Source organism: Phycodurus eques, chromosome 12 (genome assembly GCF_024500275.1).
Source record: "Phycodurus eques isolate BA_2022a chromosome 12, UOR_Pequ_1.1, whole genome shotgun sequence".
NCBI classification, from domain to species: Eukaryota; Metazoa; Chordata; class Actinopteri; order Syngnathiformes; family Syngnathidae; genus Phycodurus; species Phycodurus eques.
The window spans coordinates 11,537,631-11,562,443 of record NC_084536.1 but is presented as its reverse complement, the minus strand read 5'-3'; the positions used below and the strand labels follow the sequence as shown (position 1 = coordinate 11,562,443).

At 40.9% G+C, this 24,813-nt stretch overlaps 1 protein-coding gene across 17 annotated transcripts in view; it reads right to left on the bottom strand.

The window, feature by feature from the left end:
* Nucleotides 1–24,813, bottom strand: part of tns1b (tensin 1b) — a 164,234-nt gene that overhangs the window by 63,839 nt on the left and 75,582 nt on the right. For all 17 annotated transcript variants that reach the window (XM_061692732.1, XM_061692752.1, XM_061692730.1 and 14 more), the window contains one exon: nt 15,233–15,271. In XM_061692732.1, coding sequence (XP_061548716.1) covers nt 15,233–15,271 — 39 coding nt within the window. The remainder of the gene's footprint in view (nt 1–15,232; nt 15,272–24,813) is intronic.

Below are 24,813 nucleotides of genomic sequence, written 5' to 3'. Positions count from 1 at the left end.
TGGGCGGGCTGCGACACTGAGGGAGTGTTTACAGCCGACTTCATCCCCCGCCAATCAAATTAGCTCCTCTCATTCCGTTTAAATGTGGCCCAAAGACACTCTCGATGGACAGATCTCTGTGCAGAAGAGGACGATGCGTAATTGCAGTGATCCATGCGTGCATTGCCAATGCTATGGCCAAGGTGTGGAAACAGACAATATGAGCGGGTACCCTTATTAAATACAGAATGAGCTGGTGATAACCGCTGGCTACTTCAATGTCAGCGGACCTCTGTATCTGTCTGCCTGTGACTCGATCAAATTCACCAAAACCGTGTTAGACCAGGGGTCGAGCTTATGCCAGATGTAAGACGTGATCTGTACAGGTGTAAGTTTAGACCGACTTTCTGTCACCAAATTGTCATTCCGCCAAATGCATCTCCAGGAACACACCCTCTCTGGCACCCTGCTTGGCACAAACTGGTCTGCCAGCAAACACCCCCAGCAAGCCTGCGATTGCACACAAATCAGAATCCACCGCCATTTGCGCCCCGCCACAGATGTGCTGTGTATGAAAATACAGCCCTAGGTAGCGTACACATAAATGTTGTTCAAGATACCTGCTTCCGATTCAGGCTCATTTGGGCTAAAATAATTTCTAGAATTTCACAAACCCAAATGGCTGTTTTAAAAAAATGGCTGACTTCTTGTTTATTTTCAGGCATGGGTTCTTGAGACTTTTTCATGTCTCCTGTCATTAATGACAGGTCAATCCAATTTCATTTCAAACAGTGAAATGGGTGTTATGGGGTAAATTTTTCAAACTTTTCAGGGAGCGCGGCTGCATGGGTTTTTGGGTAGGGGTCGGTGTTTCAGCAGTAAACGTACTTGGTAAACATAAAATTGGTGAGTTTTCACTCATGGTGCAACCAACATGATAATCAGAGAGCTGTCTATGTGTTTAAAAACAAGCCATGTTCTGAACTTTCCAGAGTGTGTTACTGAGTGAGTTTTCAGGGGGTTTGCGTTCGGGAGCCCTAAAAGAGGCACAACAGCAAATCCGAGTGGTTAAACTCAAGTACTTGAACTGTTTCTTTTTGAAACGACAACAATCCACTATATACCTAGTACTAGAGATAGATCGGTGAAAAGTTCCAGTCAAAGTGCTGGGCTGTGACAGGGAGGATGATCTGCATTCCTGTTTAGGTAAAAAGCTTCAGTGGACTTGGTTTCTAAATTCAGGCGTGAAATTACAGTCTGGGTGAGGAAGCCCGAGAATACACACGTTACACACCCAGACGAGACCGTTAACCAGTAAGAAAGACCTCGACATAACTCTCTCCTGTAGCCCGGCTTCACTCTTTATACCAGGGGTTATCAAACTTTTTGGGTCCAGGGACCTCTTAGATGGGAGGTATTTTTCCAAGGTACCCCTCATGATCCTCACACTAATTAAACAAAACTACAATGTGCAGCCCAAAATACCATAGGAATGAAAAAGTTACCTATTTTCAAGAAAAGAGTCTAAATGTGTTGATGACAAATTGGATTTTTGGGGGAGAATATATATATATATATATATATATATATATATATATATATATATATAAAGCATAATCTTTACAAGAAAAACTTTAAAAAGGGAAGAAAGGCATTTAAACAAGTGCAAAAATACAAGTACTATGTAATATTATGTCTTTACGCTCCAAAAAATAAGTCTATATTCTCCAAAAATACTTATTTTCTACTGAATAAAAAGAGTAAAAAATTTATTCCTGAAATAGCATGCTTTTTCTTCTAAAAAAAATAAAATAAAATAAAATAAAGACTATGCAGCAGTGATATGTCACTATCATATCAGAGCTTTTAATTGACCCAAAGCTAAGGTAGGGAGGACTAATTGTTGTACTGTTTGTTTTAGTAGCTCGTAGGTATACACTTTTTAAAAATGATAGGATATAATAATTTACTGAAAATTGTTTAGCAAACCGCCAAGCTATGCCTCATGGACACCTCGGAACCCTAGTTTGAGAACCACTGGTTTACATAGCCTTTAAGAGCATTAAAACAAAATAAAAATAGGGGGAAAACATATTTTTTTTAAATCACTGTCAAGATTCCTTGACAACACAGCACTTTGAGGATGGATAGCAGGTTGTATCTGTGTTGTTGCTCCTTCAAATGAAGTAAAAAGGCAGCGTCAGACAGATGCACTAAAAGTAGCCAGTAGAAGTGCTCACGGCCACAAGTTTGCTGCCGCAGGCATTTTGACTCAAATAGAGCCATTGTGCATCTACCCAGAAAAACACAAGACAGTCTCGCAACCAGCTATTCTAACGTGTGCATTTCCGCTTTGTACAATTGCAGCCAGATGCTTGGTGTCTGAGTCTACGTGCATGTGTGTGTACATCTGTGTGTGGATAACAACGTCACATGTGAGTTGGATTTTATCTACTGTGTGTGTGGACTGAGCAGGCAGTGGAACACCCCGTGAGCAAAGGACACAACAAGTAGTAAGTAAAACAGAACAGGATGTGGAAAATAACCACAAAATACATACAACATTACATAAAGATTCTATTTCTAATACCTTGCTAACATCTTAATAATTAAAAATGCGTTTTGACCCTTAAAAGCCACCATATAGGGACTGGCAATGCAACCTACCAAGCTAGTCTGCTTTTAATGGACAAATACAACAAATACAAATTTGTGTGCATGATTTGTGCCATAAAATGTGAGCGCTAACAAGTATAGTGAGGGTCAGTAGCAGTGCGTTCTGGAACTTGTTGTGTCAACAGTGCATGTGTTATATGGTGTACCACCTGGCTGGTTTGCCCTACCTTCTTTCAGTTTGTTTTCCCGCAACTCAGATTTACCGTACCATCACTGATTGCAATCCGTGCGTAAAGTGTGATATCATCACATCATCAGATAACGAGACTCCCACCATACTCACTCACACACCTGATCAGGATCTTCATCTGAACATGTCATATAACACAACATAGCACCAAAGAAAAATGTATTTAAGCCTCCTGTTAGGTTTGTTTCATGGGTCAATGTGACCTCCTGCTGCTTGTTTAATCATTACAAATCACAAATATTAATATAAAATAAAATGAAAAGAAACATAAGGCCAGCAGAAAGTGTTTTACCCTTAAACGTTTAGTACATTTGAAAAGCTAAAAGTGGCATCCTTTCAACGTTCTTCCAGTGTGTTTATTGTTGGTTCCAACAGACATACTGTACAGTAAGTCCATGACTTCCAACCGTGCCTCTCAGAATGAATACTGGTTTTCACACAAAATTATCATTTCAGCAATCCATTATAACCACTTGAGGGATGAATGAATCATTGTTGTGCAGTCAGGAGATGTGCACTACCTACACACAAGACTGACCAGTGCGCTCAATAAATGGTTGTCCTTGTAAACATTTAGGCCTTTCTGACTCCTTAGCACATGCAGATTTACGAAACTTGCCGTCACTTTGAGCCAAGTCAGCTGAGTGTCACGTTGTTACATTTGTTCCCATTAAGGAAGCTAAATAAAGATGATTATTTTTCTCTCTGTGTGAAGCAAGAAATACAAAATGACATTCATAGCAACAACTACAAATGCAGCAGAATCCAATGCCTGTCTCAAGACGTACAGTTCTGACTGTCTCTGACACGGATTATAAATTATATGGGGAGTGTCTCAATTGATCATTTCTTACCATGGTATAACAAGAAAAAACTGTGCTGTTGAAGCTTTAACTGTTTTGGGGATAAAGGAAAGAAAAATTGCCACCATCCCCTGACCTTAACCCTATTTAGAACCTGAGTAGCATCTTTAAAAATCAATTAGGATGGATGGTTGTATAGCACCTGCAAAAAGCAACTCTGGAAGGGAACTCTGAAATGAGGTCCAGGCGGATAAAATCCATGGTTACAAGTTCATATTGTCGCTGTTGGACAAAAACCCAGTATTGTGGAACCTCAATAAAATGGACCCCGATATAACGGATATCGGATAAAAAGGACCGTCTGAACTGAACAGTGTGTCGAAAAATAGTTTCCATTTGTCACTTAAAATGCCATTGACAAAGTATGTTAGTTCAAGAATTGGTCGCTGTTGTTTACTGGCGCTGTGGCGCAATACAGGCAGAGAATGGGACTGGCGTATTTCCCGGTCACAGGTATACAATATTACAAGCTCCAGTTCCAAAATACAAGCCTCCCGTGCCTACATGGCGGCCATGTTGAATGTGGGGCATTGACCTGGTGGCCGTGTCATGATGGTTTTATCTATTGCCTATTGTATGTAGAGCGCAGCGCACAGAGAGTGACTGCAGTGTTAACGCTGAGGAATACAAAGTTCTTTGGAGTCTTGAACATGCCATTTTTGGACAGTAAAAGTTTTCTTTGTCAAGCCATTCAGCTTTGGCAACGGATTTGGATCAAGGAAGCACATTAATTCCTCTCGGCTCATGAAAGCGACTTGCCTATGATGAATACTGTGCGACAACAATGTCACCATGACTAAGCATAGCAGCGTGGTAAGTTTGGATAAAATGTGAAAGTTTTCAAGATTTATTTAGATTTATGTACAATAACTGAACTTTACTGGGCGTTTTAGGCCACCCAAAAAACCTAGAAGACAATAATTTTGTATTGTACAGTACTATGGGTGCATATGGCCTCAAAAAAAGTGCTTCAGTATAACGGACAATCGGCTATATCGGACGGCCCCCTGCCCCTATTAGTCCGTTCTATTGAGGTTCCACTGTATGTCCATGTATGGTCAAATTCTCATGTTGTCACTAATATCGGTAGATTTTATTGGTCTGTCCCCACATCATCTGTGTTTTTTATGCATCATTAACCAATTTAAAGTGTTGAAAATAGCTTAAGAACAAGACTATTAACTCTCTTGAACACTTGAACTGTCTGAGAACAATGGTTAAACTCCACCTCTTCCTCACACTGCGGGACTGAGCGGCATTAAAATCTATCCATCCATCCATCCATCCATCCATCCATTTTCTACCGCTTATCCGGGTCGGGTCGCGGGGGCAGTAGCTTTAGCAGGGACGCCCAGACTTCCCTCTCCTCAGGCACTTCATCCAGCTCTTCCGGGGGGGATCCCGAGGCGTTCCTAGGCCAGCCGAAGGACGTAGTTTCTCCAGCATGTCCTGGGTCGTCTCCGGGGTCTCCTCCCGGTGGCACGTGCCCGGAACACCTCACCAGGGAGCGTCCAGGAGGCATCCTAAACAGATGCCCCAGCCACCACATCTGGCTCCTCTCAATGTGGAGGAGCAGCAGCTCTACTCTGAGCCCCTCCCGGATGACCGAGCTTCTCACCCTATCTTTACACCCTGCGGAGGAAACTCATTTCGGCCACTTGTATCCGGGATCTTGTTCTTTCGGTCACGAGCTTGTGTGTCGTGACCGAAAGAACAAGATCCCATAGGTGAGGGTAGGAACTCAGATCGACCGATAAATCGAGAGAAATCTTTCGCCTTCTTCATCACAACGGACCAATGCAAAGTCCGCATCCCTGCAGAAACTGCACCGATCCGCCTGTCGATCTCCCATTCCATTCAAGATTGAAAGTCTAGGTGTTTTTTTAGACAATACTGATGAGTCAAGTTAGATACATTTGAGTCATGTTGTTTTGGTATAAATGGACAGATGTGATGCATTCTGTCCAGAAGGAAGTGGTTAGCCATGAAGGTAAGTTGCATACAGATTCATTTCCGCCCGTTAAGCTTATTAGCCAGCTCATGTTTTATTTATTGCATCACTCATGGCTCTGGACCTTTGAAAAAGTTTATGATTATGAAGAAGAAGATTATGTAAGCACAGTTGTTTGCTTTTGTGAAGTATAAAAGTCTTTCTGTGTTGCTGTTGCAAGGTCAGTGTGAGCGCGGACAATTTTAATCAAGCGTATTAAATTAGCAATTGCACATGATTTTAGGGTAGTGTTGTGCTGATGTTGGTGCGTGACGGTATATGACAGTAATATAAGTTATAACTTGAACAATGCAGTGTTCAGAGCTTTGTTGTTTTTTTTCCTAAAAGGTGTTGGTTTTGGAAATACGTGCAGTCCGCCCAACAGCAACGATATGCTTGATAATCTGCAACACGCTGTAGTGAGGAAAACTATGCCACTATACTTTAAACACCAAAATAAGTGCTGTACATACATATTGAATAGGAACCAAATGATGGACAGACTTAGAAAATTCCAACTGATATGTATGAAATTACAATATTACGCATCATGATTTAGCAATCCTATTGAAAATGGTAACATGAGGTGAAAGATGGACATGGTCCTGAGTCTTGTTTTTCTCCTATGAGCGTAAATCATGTCACAGAATGCCTTTCACCCACATCTTTATCTCTGTCACCACCGTGCCATGTGCTTCCTTTCACATAAACAAAGTAGCTCCTTTGACCGGGCAAATTACAGCCTACTCAAGAAAAGCTCACAAAATGCAGGGAGTTTCCTCCCCCTGAGTTGCAGGAATAAATGAAGCCAGAGCGGAGCCTTTCGGGGGAAACGATCCAGGGCTAAATATATAGCGTTTCATCTTTAGGACAAGCGACGCAGCCCATTAAGCTTGGCCAGTCTGCTCGCTGTGGACGGCGCTGTGGTTCAAATCAACGCTTTTGGTGTGAGCAAGTGAGTGTCAGACAGGGAGACAAAGTATTGCTCCCGTAAAGCACACACCAGCCGTTGTAAGTGTTAAAAGCTCACTTATTGTACGCAGTAGAGTGATTTTGAAAGTAAGACGTGGGGAGACCGATGATTTAGTTTCATGTTGGAACTCCAAGAACAATTCGGCAAGGGAAGTAGTCTAGCGGGGCCACACGCGTTGCATTGCGGACAGAAGTGTTTTGGGGTTGACTCAAACCTCGTGCGATTTCAGAAACAGACTCTGGTCTACAGCTGCCATGAAAAATGAAAGCAACATTGAACAGCATTGTGCAACAAAGTCTATACTGTAGGCCCCACGCGGGATGAAATATGGTTTCACAATAAACCATCATAACGTTTCAAATGGCCAGGATTACTTCCTTATATTGTAATTAACGCATATACAATATTTAGCCTCCATGTAAGTTAACGGTTCTATCGTCGGCTCCCCTCGTATTCTGTGACGCAGCTCGTTATCCGCAACATAACAATGTAATTTGTTCCTTTTTATGTTTATTGGTGCTACTTTATTTGCGTAATAAGAGATCAATTTCATGTGGCTTGGACCAAGCACAATCGCGAATAGCAAAAAAGCATGAGTGATTGACACCCCCAAAAAATTTTTAATCCGTAAAAGGCTCACAAACTAAATAATTACATTTTAACATACTGTAATTTCACACTCATTTTACAACAACACAAAAACGGTGAAATAGTATTTTTTTCTTCAAAAAGCCAAGGACAGTTTCCACAGAAACTAATTTAAACTGTGACTCGGTGGGGCATCAACTGTTTTGTGATTACACCAATAACCGTGATTTCCACTATGATTTTGATTTCAAATGTTCATACCATTTCAACTCTAGCCACCACTAGCTTTATGTTTTGAATCCTCCTGTTATGTTGGCGGTCAATTGACCCTCGTTGATGTATTTTTAAATCGTTTTTTAATTAACTACTATATTTACCAAGCAGTGGCACAGCATGCTAAAGAAAGTCAGAAATGTCTTTTTTTGTGTGCGTGTGTGTTATTGTTAAACAAGCAGTGCATCACATTAACCCCAAAAAACGTTTTGGTCTATTAAAAAATATATATATCGCCAAACAGCATATAATGGGACATATGTGTACATTCATTATTAATGGCATTAATTGGGGTTCAACTTAACTTAATTAGCAAAAATACTCGGTCAATATTGCATAGTTAAAACAACCAAACCAAAGCACAGTAAACGCAATCATGTCATACCAACATCTACTTTGTAAGCTTCCTGGTCAATTCATTCTCAGCTGCTTTTTCCCCCACTACATCCATATGAAACATATCAGTAACATTACAATACAACAATTAATGTGTGTGCGTGAGGGTAGGACAGTTCACTTTTCATGTTTATGACACTTTAATCATGCAAATGTGTTGTGTGTAATTTGTTCCCTGTGAGTTGAGTAAATCAGTGCTTATTCAGCCAAGGCACATATTTTACATTGGAAAGGTCTCACGCCCCACCACCATATAAAAACAATTTATATTGAAATATTGTAACGATGATCTCGTCTTAATTTACTCACAAATTGACTTTTAGTGTGAAATGTGGGCCTGTTTAATTGGACACAAAGCTATTATTCTGTTGTATGAATGGCAACAGGTGAATACACAGGTTAATTGTATCTTCTGCCATCTAGCGGAAGAGCATTTAATTGTTCTCCCTATCACTATACGTCACTGGCATAGATGTTAGAACAAAGACACATTATTTGTAGTAAATGAAAAATCATTTTCAGACCAATCCAATCAAATCGGATAATGTGAATGTTTGGGAATCATTGGGGAAAATATTAACTATCGAAGCTTTGCTGCCAATTTGGATGATGTTGTTTTTGTCTACGTAATGTGTGAACGAATGAGTCAGTACAAGGGTGTGTGTACTGGGTAAAACTTATCCTTTCCCCCAGCCGTTCAGTTGATTGCAATGATGACATCATGACACTTCATCTGGGGAAAATATGCTTGTAACAGCCCAATAACGTGAGATCTTGCGACTCGTCAATGTATCACAAATGAGCAATATCTCTATTCTGTTGTGCTCAAAAGTCCCAGGACAAGCGCGTTTGCCCTGTTGTAATAGTGGCTCATTTGAAATGTCAGTCCTATGGAGAACAGCCTAAGTGAGGCTTGTTCTTTCAGGACAGCTTAGTGGCTTATTATGGTGCCTACTCATTTGCCTTTCACAGCTGTTTGCCGAGAGTTTTAACCAAAACGGGCATTCATACGTCAACCAAAGAGCAAGAGCAAGATTTCAAAACATTTTGGGAGGGGAAATGGAAATACATACGTGATTTTGTTTTGTAATTGCCTATATTAATAGTTTAAACTGTAAATATACCACAAAGTGTGACCCCAAAACACTTTACTATCATTTCAAACTGAGATTACAACATTATACTTCAAAATAAATGGCTTACAGTTTTGAGTTTGAAAAAAAATACACTCACAGTGGCTGTGTACAGTACGAACATATCCGCTAATGACTATAAAAACCACGATGTACCAATTCAACATACTTCCTTGGAAAAGCTTCACTAGTTTCCTTTTTAGAGAGAGCTTGGGAGCCATCTTGTGGCATCCATCCATCCATCCATTTTCTGAGCCGCTTCTCCTCACTAGGGTCGTGGCCGTGCTGGAGCCTATCCCAGCTGTCATCGGGCAGAAGGCGGGGTACACCCGGAACTGGTTGCCAGCCAATCGCAGGGCACATAGGAACAAACAACCATTCGCGCTCACAGTCACGCCTACGGGCAATTTAGAGTCTCCAATTCATGCAAGTTTTTGGGATGTGGGAGGAACCGGAGTGCCCGGAGAAAACCCACGCAGGCACCGGGAGAACATGCAAACTCCACACAGGCGAGACCGGGGATTGAACCCTGGTCCTCGGACCTGTGAGGCAGACGTTCTAACCAGTCGTCCACCGTGCCGCCCATCTTGTGGCATATTAAACATTTTAGAAAGCGCATGAAAAACGGAGCAAAGTTTGTTTTTTTTTAGTTTCTTAGAGAATAATGGAGGATGGGCTCTAAAAAAAAAAAAGAATTAAACAGATGATTTCACCAATAGGGATTACTGTACATATAGATAATAAAGTAGAATGAAGAACATAACAAGCAGAGCAGTTGATTTTTTTTTTTAATAGTATGTTTTATAAAATATTAACACAGGTCAATTTGACCCACAGCATAACTGGAGGGTTGACACTGCCAATAAATTGTCAGAGTCTGACTGAGTCCTCTACATATAACTTTTAGAATACAAAAAAAGTCAAAGGAAAAGCAAAACACATACATATGATGACATCCCTGTATATCAGCAGTTTGAAATCCGATGTTTGAATGTGATATAATATCAAATTCCCCATTTTTTTCTAGTTAGAACTGTAATGTAAACACTCCTATGTTATCAGCATTTTGCATAGTTTTATCTCGTTTATAAAACATAGAATCTTAAATCCATCCACACACACTGGTTTGCAATCATTTTAAAAACATACAAATATGGGTAATAAAATGGGTAATAAAATGCCTTTCCAAGTTTATACGAACACACAGCTGTTCTTCTCTCATGCTCCACGCCCCTTCGTCTCAACCTTTCACACAGCGATGCCCCAGAAATGTAAACACAACATGTATGGAGAGTTAGAACTAAGTTTGGAGTGTGTGTGAGTCCAGTTCCCATCCCCTTAGGTTAAAGTTGGGGGGCTTGGCGGGGGCTTCTAAAATGACAGGGATCCCTCAGGACCCTCCCTCGAAGAGAAGTGCAGAGTGAACTGTCTCCTCTGTGGGAAAAACTTGAGAGTACGAATGTGACCCTAAACTGCCTTCATGTTCTTGCTCCCACTAATGGACGGCTCTTGTTATGTAACCAAAAAGCCCAGCAGTCCAATGGGAGTCTCTGAAGGAATTCGCCAAGATGTATTATTTATTTATTTTTTACTCCTCAAAGAAAAGTGGGTGTATGCAAACACAGTCAACTCACAGACACACCCCGTAACTTTCCATCCATCCATCTTTTATTCCACTTATCCTCATTAGGGATAAACTGTCTTTTGGCAAAAGGTGTTGTACACCCTGGACAGGGCGCCTGCCAAACACGAGGCACATATATACAAACCAGTCACAATAACATTCATTTAGAGTCTTCAGTGAAGTAAACATGCCTGTTTTGGAAATGTACCTGGAGAAAACCAATGCAAACAAGGGATGAACATGCAAACTCCACACAGGAAGGCCAAAGCCGTTCGAAAACCGTTCCCAGACAACAGAATGAGCGCGTTCTCAATAACGCTCATCCGGCAGAAATGAACTAAGTTCAGTTCACGTTCGCACAAAACATGAACTGGTTCATGAACTTTTGTTCATTGAACTCCTTCAGGTACAACACTGCAGGGCTTACATGAGATGCCTGTATATGGCAAATTTTGAGCTCTATGTTGATAGACTCTAACACCTCCAAAAAAGTATTACAAAGTATTGCACTTATACTGTATATGCCAGTAGACTGTTTGGTTCCGAAATGATTCATCTCTGTATTGTTTTTGTTTTGTTACCTAAAACAAATTGGCAGCTCAAGTTGGGTGGGTGGACCTTTTTTATATCCAACTTTCTTTGGACATGAAAATCTTTCATTTCTTCTCTCAAATTTGAAGATGTCGCCAACAATGAAGATTGTTCTGTTCAGAGTTCAAATTTAAACATGTCTGCATTATTTATCAGACAGACTGTGCGACTCAGAATCAGGTTGGCAGTTCGTCTACTCAAAGTAACGCATGCACATAATACGTAATACGTGTGGTTCTAAACAGCTACGCACAATTGGACCACATCTTGATCATTTTTGCCCTGGAACTGTTCCTCCGCTGCACCTAAGACCTATAAAGGCTGGATGACATAAGTGTTAGTGTTTGATGGTATTTCATTTGTATGAAAGTACGTCTACTATTTCTGGGAAGGGTAGATTTAAAATCTGTAGTCTACCTCAATCAAAATTACGACTATTTCTCCATTACTTCAAAGGATTTTTTGTTGTTTTTTAACAATTGATACTGTACCAGATTAGCAATTGTCTGTGCAGGCTATTTGATTCTGGATGAGGCTCTTTTGGGTGAAAATTCCTTAGTGGGAGTTTCTCAAAGTACAAGCCCTGGAATTTGCCCAGAATGGCTGCTTCAAACCCAAATGGCAGAATTACTGTTCAATTTCGGGCATGAAACCTGCAGACTTTTTCGTCCGTCCTGTTATGAGAGACATATTCACCCACTTCCATGTGGCTCGGTTAAACTAAACTTTCAAGATGGTGCTAGTGAGGACCCATAAAATTCATACATTTACACCATGTTGCAAACAATGGTGAGTTTTTGGCCATGGTGTATCCAGCATGAAAACCAGAGTCTATGTGTTTAAAAAAAAAGCAATTTTCTCAACTTTCCAGTGACTTTTTGGGGGTCAGGTTTGTGAGTCTTGAAATACATAAATTATTGTACCAGAATACACACAATTTGGAGATTGTGGGGCATGTTAAGGCCCCCAAAGAAGCAATTAACTCATCACAAGAATAATCATAAACATAACGATTCCCAGAGGGCCTTTGGGCCCTAATTACAGACCTTCCCATTCTGAGTTGTCGCTATTTCGCTTCATCAGCCCATTACTGAACATCTACACATTTTCTTTATAGTTATATCATTTCCTTGTTGAGACTTTACACATTCATTCCAAATGTAAACCTACAATAAAAACATATACCCAAATAAAACTCTAGCACCCAGTACTGTAAAATCACCTGCAAGCCATCGTTATGCATCTAGCCAAGAAAAATATATTTTTTAAATGATTTTATTGTGATTCTAACTCTGTTTATTTTAGTACAGGAATGCCTGGATTCACAACAAACTGTCTCTGCCGATATCTTGGGTCAGTGCCGCTCGCCGTGTGCACTTTACCTGAGTGGGGCACTTAAATCATGTTGGACAAAGACATTCATGATTATGCAAGAGTTGGATAGGAACTGGCGCCACGTACAGGACATCTGGCTGGAGTACTGCTGCTTGAAACATGCATGAATGCGAGCACATCCACACGTACGAAATGGTAACCGGCCAATTATAGGACTTGGGGCTTGCTTGGTCAAAACTTATGAAAAACTCAACTTGACTTCGACTTGGTATTCATAAGCCTCAAATTAACTTGTGCTTGAACTAAATGACTTGACAAGTCTTGCCTGTTCACATTTGTAAATCAGCAATCCTGGCAACCCAAGAGTAGGCCACGATGTGTGCCAAGGCCATCTCTGGAAGCCACTATCATGGAGGGCACTCTGAAGAGTATTACATTTGTATTTAATTGAGAAGACAATAAATTACCGGTAATAGACAATATGAAAACTGGTTTGGGACCATAAAAAAAAAAAAAAAAAATGCGTGATTGTAAATGTGTTAGTCCAGCTAACTAACAATAAGTGACTCATGTATGAATGTATACTTAACCCAAGTAATGACTTGACTTCACTTGCTTGAAATTCAGTGGTGACTCGACTTGCTTGAAACTTGGGTGGGCCGATCTATGTGTGAAAAAAAAAGTAATTTTCCGTGGGGAGCTACTGAATGAGTTTTGGGGGGGGGTCGTACTCGGCATACACTACAAAATAAGCGCTTGCTTAGCCTGCTATGAAGGTGATTCATTTTTATACAGGTGAAGAATAATTTAAAAAAACGGGCCCTAATCAAGCAGAAGGCATCTCTTTTCGAATGTTTTTTTATATTTTTTTTAAGGATAATAATATGTTCTTGCATCATTACATCAGCGTCTTTGTATGAAATGTAAGACACATTCAAAAGCATTTTCCCTGGGAGCAAGGAAAAGTGCACCAGGGTATTTGCTTAGGTTTGTCAAGCATCCAAAACCATTAAAATACAAAACATGCAAGAAAAAGCGTGAGCAGCGCGTATCCCACCGCACACAGCGCCTAATGACCAAAAAAGGCAATGAGGCAAGTGTGTTTTCAGTTCTCTTGAAATACACTTCATACTCTGACTACATCCCTCTTCCATAGTTAGACCAAAATATGTCATCACGATACAGCAGATTTCCTGAACCCACGCTCACTCACCTCTTCTTTCAGACCCAATATTGGTAAGTTGATTTCAGACCACAGCTTTTTGATTCATAACTCCAAAAACAGCTTTATAGTTATATTTCATTTATATTGGCAAAGATTAAATGTCTGCTTAGAGAATAGGAATGCCTTCTCCAAGCTCCTCGAGTCACTGCTTGGCCACTAAATGTAATGTACCATGGAACTTCCAAAAGAAAGCTGCAAACAGCAATGAACAGGCCCTCAGACTCCCACATACTATTAGTGCGCTGTATGGCTAATGATTTTTGGGTGAGTCATCAAACTTAGACTCGTAATTTAGATATGTCCATCTGTCTAGTATACATAGTTAATATTTTATTGCAATCAGACAAAATGTCTAGAAGACCAACATGGACCTCAAAATGGTTGCTTCAAACCAAAATGGCTGGCCTCCTGTGTCTTTTCAAGTATAACAAATGTTATGTTACTAAGTCAAACTGGCTGTGGAGACAACATGTTGAAAACATGATTTAAATTTGGTAGCAAGCTGACAAACTCTCAAGAAGGCCAAATTGTCCCTAAAAATTGCTGCTTTTAACAAAAATGGCTGACCTACTGTGTCTTTACAGGAACTGCTTATTGAGCCTTTTGTGGGTATGCTCATGATATAAATACCTGCCAAATTTCATGTTGCTAAGTCAAGCTGGTTTTGGGTGCTGAATTTTAAAAACACGGTTTAAATTTGGTAGAGTCATTTGTCTTTGAAGGACCTCTGGAAATGGACAAATCGACCCCGAAATGACTGCCTCCAACCTAAGCGGCCGACGTCCTGTGCATTTTACAGCAGCGGTTCTTGAGACTTTTTTATAGGTGTATTCATTCTGGATGTGCCTGCCAAATTTCATGTCGCTAAGTAAAATGACTGAATTGTTAAAAAGTTAAATTGAAATTGAATGTAAACCTGTACAGAAACAACTCTTAAAAAAAACAACTAACTAGAGTGTACAGAGAAGTTCTATTCTAAGGACATTTTTATGGGTCTTGTCATGCTGGAACTGCCTACCGAATTTCGTGTTGCTGAGTCAAACGGTCATTAACATGGTTAAAATGAAGTAGCAATCAGATAAAATCTCGAAATTGTGTGTCTTTGAATGACCGCTGAAAATGGACAAATTGACCCTGAAATGCCTGCTACAGACCAAAATGGCCGACTTCATGTACACTGTACACCATGAGTTCTTGAGACATTATTTGAGGGTCTGGTCATGTTGGACACGAGTGTGGAATTTCATGCTGCTAAGTTGAACTGCTTTAAGAGGCTACATCTGTTTAAGGTTCTGAGTGCACTACTGAGACAATTTTTAGGGGTCATAATACATATTCACACTAAAACAACCAATAATGTACAACATAAAGGTTACTTGAAAAAAACTTCACTTACCAGCTCATAGTTTGTCGCTGGAACACAAGGCGAAGACACCTAAAACAAGAGAGGAATTTGTCAAAAACAGATCAATGTTTTATGTTTTTGTTTGACATTTGTAATATGGGGCGGCACGGTGAGTGACTGGTTAGAGCGTCTGCCTCACAGTTCTGAGGACCGGGGTTCAAATCCCGGCCCCGCCTGTGTAGAGTTTGCATGTTCTCCCCATGCCTGCGTGGGTTTTCTCCGGGCCCTCCTGTTTCCTCCCACATCCGCAAAACATGCATGATAGGTTGATTGAAAACTCTAAACTGCCCGTAGGTGTGAATGTGAGTGCGAATGGTTGTTTCTTTAGGTGTGCCCTGCGATTGGCTGGCAACCAGTTCAGGGTGTACCCCGCCTCCTGCCCGAAGATAGCTGGGATAGGCTCCAGCACTACCGCGACCCTTGTGAGGATAAGCGGCTCAGAAAATGGATGGATGGATTTGTAATATGGACTTTCTCACTCGTACAGAGTATCATGCTGTAGACTGACACAGTATAGAAGTGTAGCTCGCAGCTTCGACATCCAAACAGTTCACAGGGGGTAATGATACCTCGAGTACAAAGGGGGATTACAAATGACAATATCCATCCGCTAAAAATAATTTAGGCCTAGCTTTCAAAAAAACAAGATAAAAAAAATAATAATTTTTAAAAAAGCTATTCATGCCGCTGTTTAAAATAAACTGTGAACCATGAAATGACAATGTTTAAAAATTGTACTAACCACAGTATGATTACAGGGCAACGGAACTTTCTGAACAACACGACTACAGGGGCTGAATTTGTATCTTTTCAACTCAAACTGACATCCTTCCTAACCCAGAGACCGAGCTTATTAAGCATAAATGTCCATGCTGAAGCAGCGATGGCATTCCTCCAAAAGGAACCCATGATCTGTCTCACGACAATCTGATTAGCATCCTTTGACATCATCGTGACATGGGCTTGGACCCAGAACTCTCAGGACTGATGAACAGGAAGAGTGTGGGGATAATGGCCTCGAACAGGAGACGCAAGCGATGAGTATCAAAACAAATAGGACACAGCTACTGATGTTTCCTTCCTGGACATCTGTAATATGTCCAAGATTGTTTTTGTTTCCTCATTTTTTCAAATCTGTATTCAACTCATTTGAATTTCCAACCCAGCCAGCATCTGATACTTGGGGGGAGGGGGCAGGGTGACAAGAAAGGCTCACAAAAATGATAAATCTTACAGCAATTTGCCAGGGATTGGGACTGAGCCCTACCTCGAATAGTGGAAAAACTGCAAGTAATTGATAACCCCTCCTAAAACTATGTATAATTATTATATGTATAAGTATTAATAGTTTAAATCTTAAATACACCACAAACGCTGATCCTAAAACACGTTTCTATCATTTAAACCATAGCTTACAACATAACCTTAAAAATAAATAAGTCGCTTTTACAACCTGTAAATATACTAATTGTTCAGCAATAACAAAATCACCACTCAGCAGAGTAAAAAAAAAAAAAAGAAAAATACGTGTTGAAGACTCGCTGTAGCTACATCCAACCCAGGCTAAACTTAGTTCCTCCCCTCACAGATCTTAGAACAGTCAAGATGTATCTCTTTAACACAGTTCCTTGGAATCAATTACTGATTTCCTATTATCCAGAGCTTTGCCAACATATTGTGTAATCTCAAAAAACCTTCCATCTTTGCCACTGCTACCTTTATAATCCTCAAACAAATGATTTAATCCCACATGAACAAGGTCTCTGCTCTTTTGAGATCTGCTTTATGTTACTGCTGTCTAACTACATTTTTCATATTTCAATGAGACAAACAGATCAAACTTGGTCCCACGTGGACATGTTTTTCCACTGATAAAGCCGTTTTGTTTTACAACCCCAATTCCAATGAAGTTGCGACGTTGTGTTAAACATAAATAAAAACAGAATACAATGATTTGTAAATCATGTTCAACCTATATTTAATTGAATACACGACAAAGACAAGATGTGAACTTCGATCCCTCAGGCGGCACTGCATCAAAAACCGACATCAATGTGTAAAGGATATCAGCACATGGGCTCAGGAACACTTCAGAAGGACTGTAACAGACTGCTATGGACGCAAAGTTCAAAAGCCAGCATCTGTGACGGTATGGGGCTGTTAGTGCCAATGGCATGGGTAACTTACAGATCTGTGAAGGCACCATTAATGCTGAAAGGTACATACAGGTTTTGGAGAAACATATGCTGCTATCCAATGAACGTCTTTTTCATGGACACGCCTGCTTATTTCAGCAAGACAAATGCCAAACCACATTCTGCACGTGTTACAACAGCGTGGTTTCGTAGTAAAAGAGTGCGGGTACTAGACTGGCCTGCCTGCAATCCAGACCTGTCTTCCATTGAGAATGTGTGGCGCATTATGAAGAGTAAAATACGACACCGGAGACCCCGGACTGTTGAACAGCTGAAGCTGTACATCAAGCAAGAATGGGAAATAATTCCACCTACAAAGCTTCAACAATGAGTGTCCTCAGTTCCCAAACGTTTATTGAATGTTGTTAAAAGAAAGGGTGCTCTAACACAGTGGTAAATATGACCCTGTCCCAGCTTTTTGGAACGTGTTGCAGCCATAAAATTCTAAGTTCTTTGTAGTGTATTCAATTAAATATAGGTCGAACATGATTTGCAAATCATTGTATTCTGTTTTTATTTATGTTTAACACATCGTCCCAACTTCATTGGAATTGGGGTTATACTTTCCTTAATATGTGAAACTAAATTTACATGTGGCTGTGGTTTGTCATTTGCCCGACACGTTCTCGTATCGAAGCTTTGATAAACCTTGAGGGCACCTCCATGGAATGCGTCTCTGTTTTTCCAGAATTTCATCTTGTCAGGTTGACATGTGTCTACAGTATCTTGGTACAGCTTCAAGTTATTCTAACGCTCCTTCTTATGCCGCTCCCTTATCGCTCGCAACAACACGCTGTTCATCTTTTGGGGTGAGCTCAGCCTTGAAGTGGCCGTCGAACTCCTTGACTCGATGGGCCTGCTCAGTGTTTTCACCTGACAAGCCTCCAGCTGAGAATCCCAGTCACGTGTTTGTATTCCAAGTATCCAATGCGGGAAGCCAACAATTGATTTAATAGGCTAGTTCTTTTTGAGTCAACAGCGTGGTTGACTAATTTATTCGCATGGTTGTCATACAAACTGTGGGTTGGTGGTCTGCCCACGTCAGAATGGCTCACATTCTCCCCTCATGTGAAAAGTCTGCTTTGTAAACTTGCTGGAAAGCAAACGCGAGGAACTCTCACAAGCCACAGATGGTATTTACCTGATCGCAAGGCTTCAGGTGGGACCTTAGTAGTGGACTAACCAACTGCCAAACGGTGGCACGACAGTGTATAAAAAGTTTGTCTGAAAAGTTGTTATGAAGAGAACTAACAGTTAGAGTACGCTTGAAGACAATTAGGATGACTCGCCATGAAAAATGAGATGCAAGAGCCCTTCATTGCTTCAAAAGTTGGAAAGATTTAGCCCCTGACCCCGGCCGGTTTCGCTGATCAACACAAAATTGAGTGGGCATGTCTATCATAAATGGACACGCAAAAAAAGTCTCAAAGACCCATGCACGATATTGAACTGGATGTCCACCATTTTGGTTTGAAGCAGACATTTTGAGTGAATTCCAGGGTTTTGGCTTTGATGAACTCCGTATTGACAACTTGCCCAAATGAGCCCGAGTCGGAAGCAGGTGCCCTTGACTAATGCTAGATTGTGAAGGTACACTGTCTGATGTGGGTGGAGTGAGGCGACCAAGTTTGACGACAATTTCAAACAACAAAGGGGATGCGAGGGCAGTTTTAATTGAATTTATACTTTACGTCTAAACAAAACAAAAAGTGTGTATGCAATGTCCCTTCTGAAAACCAACACACAGTCTTTGTCTGTGCTTTGCGGTGCGTGGGAAGGAGGCCTGGTCAGCGCGTGTGTTGATGCTATCGAGATTATTCAAATGACTGTAATATAATAAAGGATAATTGTGTTGTTGCATTCCATACATGCTTGGGTTAACGACATTAACTGAGGGACCATTTCCTGCAGACAAAGGTCCAAGTCGGACGTCTCTGGCTTGTCGGCCGGTGTTCATTTTCACACAGCTTCTTCTCTGCTAATAACACACACGGTGTTCAGTCACGTTATGTAACAGCTGTCAGTCTCAATAAGTCAATAACGATACAGTGAGTTACAGTTATCTATTGTGCAAACAATAGCTTAAATCTCTGCTTCAGAAAAAAAAGTAATCTGTCCTGATAGTCAGCTTTACCAATGAAATGTCTGCCATCGCCAACTTTTCTCAGTATTCTTCTTCACTGGCGCATAAACACACAAACCCCTCAGAGTGCTTTTATGCGCATCCAAGTCTACTGTATATCCCCACGAAGCTATTCGGTGTGCAAATTCAATTTGTGAGGTGTAACCAGTAACAGGAGGCTCGCTGTATTCGTGATGGCGGAGTGTTGCCAGGCTTGCAGGTTCGTATGGGATGATTATCAAAGAGAAAAGGAATCTAGGCGTCATAAATATTGATTTATCGCACAGTCTTTGTGAGCGTTATGACATTTCTCTTTTCTTGCTGAAAGCTTTGTGGAAAAAGGTAAAATATATCAAACGGACTGGACAGAGCAGTAGTGGTGCGGACAGGACTGAACAAGAGTCTAAACACCTGGCTCAAACGCTGTCTGAGTGCTGCTGATTTATGTTTCACATAAAGAAGCTTGAAAAGAAGGACTTCAGACATTGGGGCATGTGTGATCCTGATTAGTTACTGTCTGTGTCTCTGTGTTTTTGGGCGTGATCTCTAAATATATAATAAAATGCTTGGTCATAAAATGGCTCATCAAGTCTATTAAAAAATTTTATTTGGGGAAATATCCTGATGTAAGGTGCATGTGTGTCTTTACGGTTAAGGGTGTAACCAACCTAAAAACCAGAGAACTGTAAAGGGGTGAAAAAAAATGTGAAGCTAAGAGAAGATGGATCAGATCAATTACCTCCTTCACTACAGCGGACGTTTAAATTCGTCGTCTGGAATCCAACCGTTTACAGCCACTGATAAATATATTCGTCAAGTACGTTTTTCAACATTTAGGCATGGAAGAGGCTCTCACCCAGCTTGTCTGTAAAATTCAGGTTTGTAAACCACTATAAGGATTAACAGATCCCTGTAGATGGAGTCATTGCATCACTTTGTATTTGAGATCAGCACAGCCTTTGAGTTGAAGATTAGGGAGGTGAATTTCAGCTAGTCATGCTGATTATGAAGGAGAGAAATGCCAGCACGTTGGAAATCTGACAAGTTTAGGCACCTGAGACTTGAACATGTATGAGTATGTATATATACGGTATCGGGATCTCTCATCGTGATCGGGAGAAAAAGTGACGCAGTTCATGGAGTGAATGCCGAAGGCCGTGTTAATAAAAGCCACACTCGAGCCATTCAGTGAGTCCGCATCGTTTCTTAGTTGCACGTCTGAAAGTAAATTATTATTTTGCTATCAAAAGCCATTTCTTAGTCTTGTTTATGTTGCTTTATAGTTTGAAGTGTCACAAAAATAAAAAATACATATAAGCATCAAAGTCGCTGTTCTGCTTATCATTCGTTTTCTTCACTTTGTAATCAGAAACCGCTGTTTTTGTTTAAACCAACCTACGTTCTACTGCTGATTACTAAAGTACAGAAAAGATAGAAACAAACTTTTTCTCTGGAGAAAGAAGAGAGTCTGCTCTTTCTTTTGGTAGGTTCAGTGCTTATGTTTTCACAGAACACAATATTCTGTGGGTCTTGAAATATTAGTCAAAATGCTCTAAAACTGCGGGAACTCTTGTTTTGAAAACGGCTGACAGTGAATGAAAGTGAAACGTGCACTACATGGAGTAGTGCCCCCCCGCTCTCAGTCAAAAGGAAAATAGAGGGACAATTCATCATGATCAGTGTCTTTTTAGGTGTTCAGGGTTAATAGTGACATGCCTATGGAACCTATTAAATCTATTTGGATTTTGTTGTCGCCTGTTATGCGTGGTAGTGAGATTGTCCCCCACGATTCTTTATTAATGGAGTATCTGTTTTTTGGGGGCGGACTTTGTAATTATGATTTATTGATCCTGCTACCCAGTAACTTTGTTTGCCTTTTGTAAATACATTTTTTTTAAAAATATATAATTCCCCTGCCCTCAAACCATGCCATATCGGCTTCCGTTCGCTTGGGTCCACCTGCCTTTTAACTGCATGCCACCACCACGCCACGCACCCCACATGATGAACACTCTCGATGAAGAGGATTTCCAACAAAGCTTGTAAAAAGGCTAACTGCTATGTTAGCCCCGCACATTTGATCTGTGTGCTTCAATCAGACAAGACAAGGCACCATAAGCTCCAGTTTTAGCCATGTTGTGAGTGTCTTGGGTCTTCCGCAGACAAAGGTTTCATTGGACATTTAGCTCAGCAGCGAGTACGCTACATGAAGGAGAATATAAATATTCATGAAAAGATGAATATTCAGAGTGATAAAACACATGGTTATCATCAGATAGTGAATATATATTTTCTATCTCCTCCAAGCATAAAATATTGCCACCACCTATTGGACATGGGTGTTCAGCCTAGGTGACACTGTGACTTAGTCCGTCCTCTTGTTCATACCGTAATTGTATGATTAAAACATGGAGACACTTTATTGAGAAATTACAGATTTCATCCTACTTTTTTTTCTTCGTGGATGGATATCTTTTTAAAGAAAAAACAACATAACAAGACGGTTAAAAATATTTTCGCTGTGGGGCAGAGGACACCTTGTATGTCCAAATATCTTCAATTTCACATTTCTTTACAATTCAATACTATTGCTCTCTCCCCATGTCGTATGTTATTTTTTACCCATTATTAACCAATTGAAATCGTTGAAAATAGCTTGAGAACACATTTATTAAGTCTCTTGGACACTTGAACTGTCTCAGATGTGTCTGGATATTTTTTAGACAAGAACAAGTGAAAATAGGTTAGATACATTGGAGTAATTCTCTTGTTAAAAACAGATAGCTGTAATGCTTCAGTGTAGAAGGAAGCGGTCAGTCATGAAGGCAAGTAGCGTATAGATTCAGCCTAATACACTGCTTACTCAGCTCATCGTTTTATTTATTGCATCATTAACGTTTCAAGGATCTTTGAAAAAGGGTTTGGGAGGAGGAGGTAACCACAGTCGTTTGCTTTTGTGAAGTATTAAAGGATTTATGTCTAGTTGGGGGTACTATCATTTTAATCAATGACAGCCTAATAAATCAGTGGTTTTAAATTAGGGAGTGAATGATTTTGCGGTAGTGATGTGTTGATGTTGGTGCACAACAGTACATGATAGCAATATAAGGTATACAGTAATCCCTTGTTAATGCAGGGGGTTAGGTTTCAGACTCAATAGGTGGAATCTAAGAAGTAGTGACGATATATGTTTTAATTTTTATACATTTTAAACTGTATGAACCTCCTTAGAGTCTTATTAATCTTGCCCACACTCCTCTTATAAACATGTTCTATACTCAACACCTTTTCAGATCATACAGAAGTACTGGACACTATGTACATTGTATTCTTTGTAATGTGCCTTGATGTCACTGATGGTGTAGTGGTACACTCGCCTGACTTTAGTGCGGGCAGCGTGGGTCCAGTTCCCACTCAGTGACAGTGTGAATGTGAGTGCAAATGGTTGTCTATGTCTATATGTGCCCTACGACTGACTGGCGACCAGTTCAGGGTGTGGTCCGCCTTTCGCCCAAAGTCAGCTGGGATAGGCTCCAGCGCCCCACGACCCTATCCAGGATAAGCGGTGTTGAAAATGGATGGATGGATGGTGTCTTAATGATTTTTTCTTTTTCTTAGTTTTAATGTTTTAGACAAGGAAGCATTTATTTTACCTATTTTACCACACAAACAATTAAAGCACACACTCAACCTCCCCCGATATGGTGAATTATGCATGATATGAATCTTCTTTTCCTTTCGGCTTGTCCCTTAAGGGGTCGCCACCGCGCATCATCTTTTTCCCTGTAAGCCTATCTCCTGCATCCTCCTCTCGAACACCAACTGCCCTCATGTCTTCCCTCACGACATCCATCAACCTTCTCTTTGGTCTTCCTCTAGCTCTCTTGCCTGGCAGCTCCATCCTCATCACCCTTCTACCAATATACTCACTATTTCTCCTCTGGACGTGTCCAAACCATCGAAGTCTGCTCTCTCTAACTTTGTCTCCAAAACATCGAATCTTGGCTGTCCCTCTGATGAGCTCATTTCTAATTTTATCCAACCTGGTCACTCCGAGAGCGAAGCTCTGCTTCCTGTTGTCTCTTCAGTGCCACTGTCTCTAATCCGGACATCATGGCTGGCCTCACCACTGTTTTATAAACTTTGCCCTACATCCTAGCAGAGACTCTTCTGTCACATAACACACCTGACACCTTCCTCCACCCATTCCAACCTGCTTGGACCCGTTTCTTCACTTCCTTTACACAACTTTTTCCCATAACTTAATTGTGTGGCTCAACTTTATTCCTCTATTGTTCCCACAGCACTGCACATCACCCTTTTTCTTAAAAATGGGCACCAGCACACTTTTGCTCCATTCCTCAGGCATCTAGAATTCTATTGAACAAGCTGGTCAGAAACTCCACAGCCACCTCTCCTAGATGCTTCCATACCTCCACAGGAATGTCATCAGGACCCACTGCCTTTCTATTTTTCATCCTCTTTAATGCCTTTCTAACTTCCCCCTTATTAATCATTGCCACTTCCTGGTCCACCACACTTGCCTCTTCTACGCTCCCTTCTCTCTCATTTTCCTCATTCATCAACTCCTCAAAGTATTCTTTCCATCTATCCAGCACACTACTGGCACCAGTCAACATATTTCCATCTCTATCCTTAATCACCCTAACCTGCTGCACATCCTTCCCATCTCTACCCCTCTGTCTGGCCAACCTGTATAGATCCTTTTCTCCTTCTTTAGTGTCCAACCTGGCATACATGTCTTCATATGCCTCGTTTGGCCTTTGCCACCTCTACCTTTGCCCTATGTCGCATCTCAATATATTCCTTTCGCCTCTCCTCGGTCCTCTCAGTGTCCCACTTCTTCTTAGCTAACCTTTTTCCTTGTATGATTTCCTGTACTGTGAGGTTCCACCACCAAGTCTGCTTCTCTCCTTTCCTGCCAGAAGATACACCAAGTACTCTCCTGCCTGCCTCTCTGATCACCTTGGCTGCAGTGGTCCAGTCTTCTGGAAGCTCCTCCTGTCCACCGAGAGCCTGTCTCACCTCTGCTCAACACTTGTCCTGTCTCAGCTTCCACCACATGGTTCTCTGCTGTGCCTTTGTCTTCTTAAGATTCCTCCCCACCACCAGAGTCATCTTACACACCACCGTCCTATGCTGTCTAGCCACACTCTCCCCTACCACTACCTTACAGTCAGTACCCTCCTTCAGATTACATCCTCTGCACAAGATGTAATCCACCTGCGTGCTTC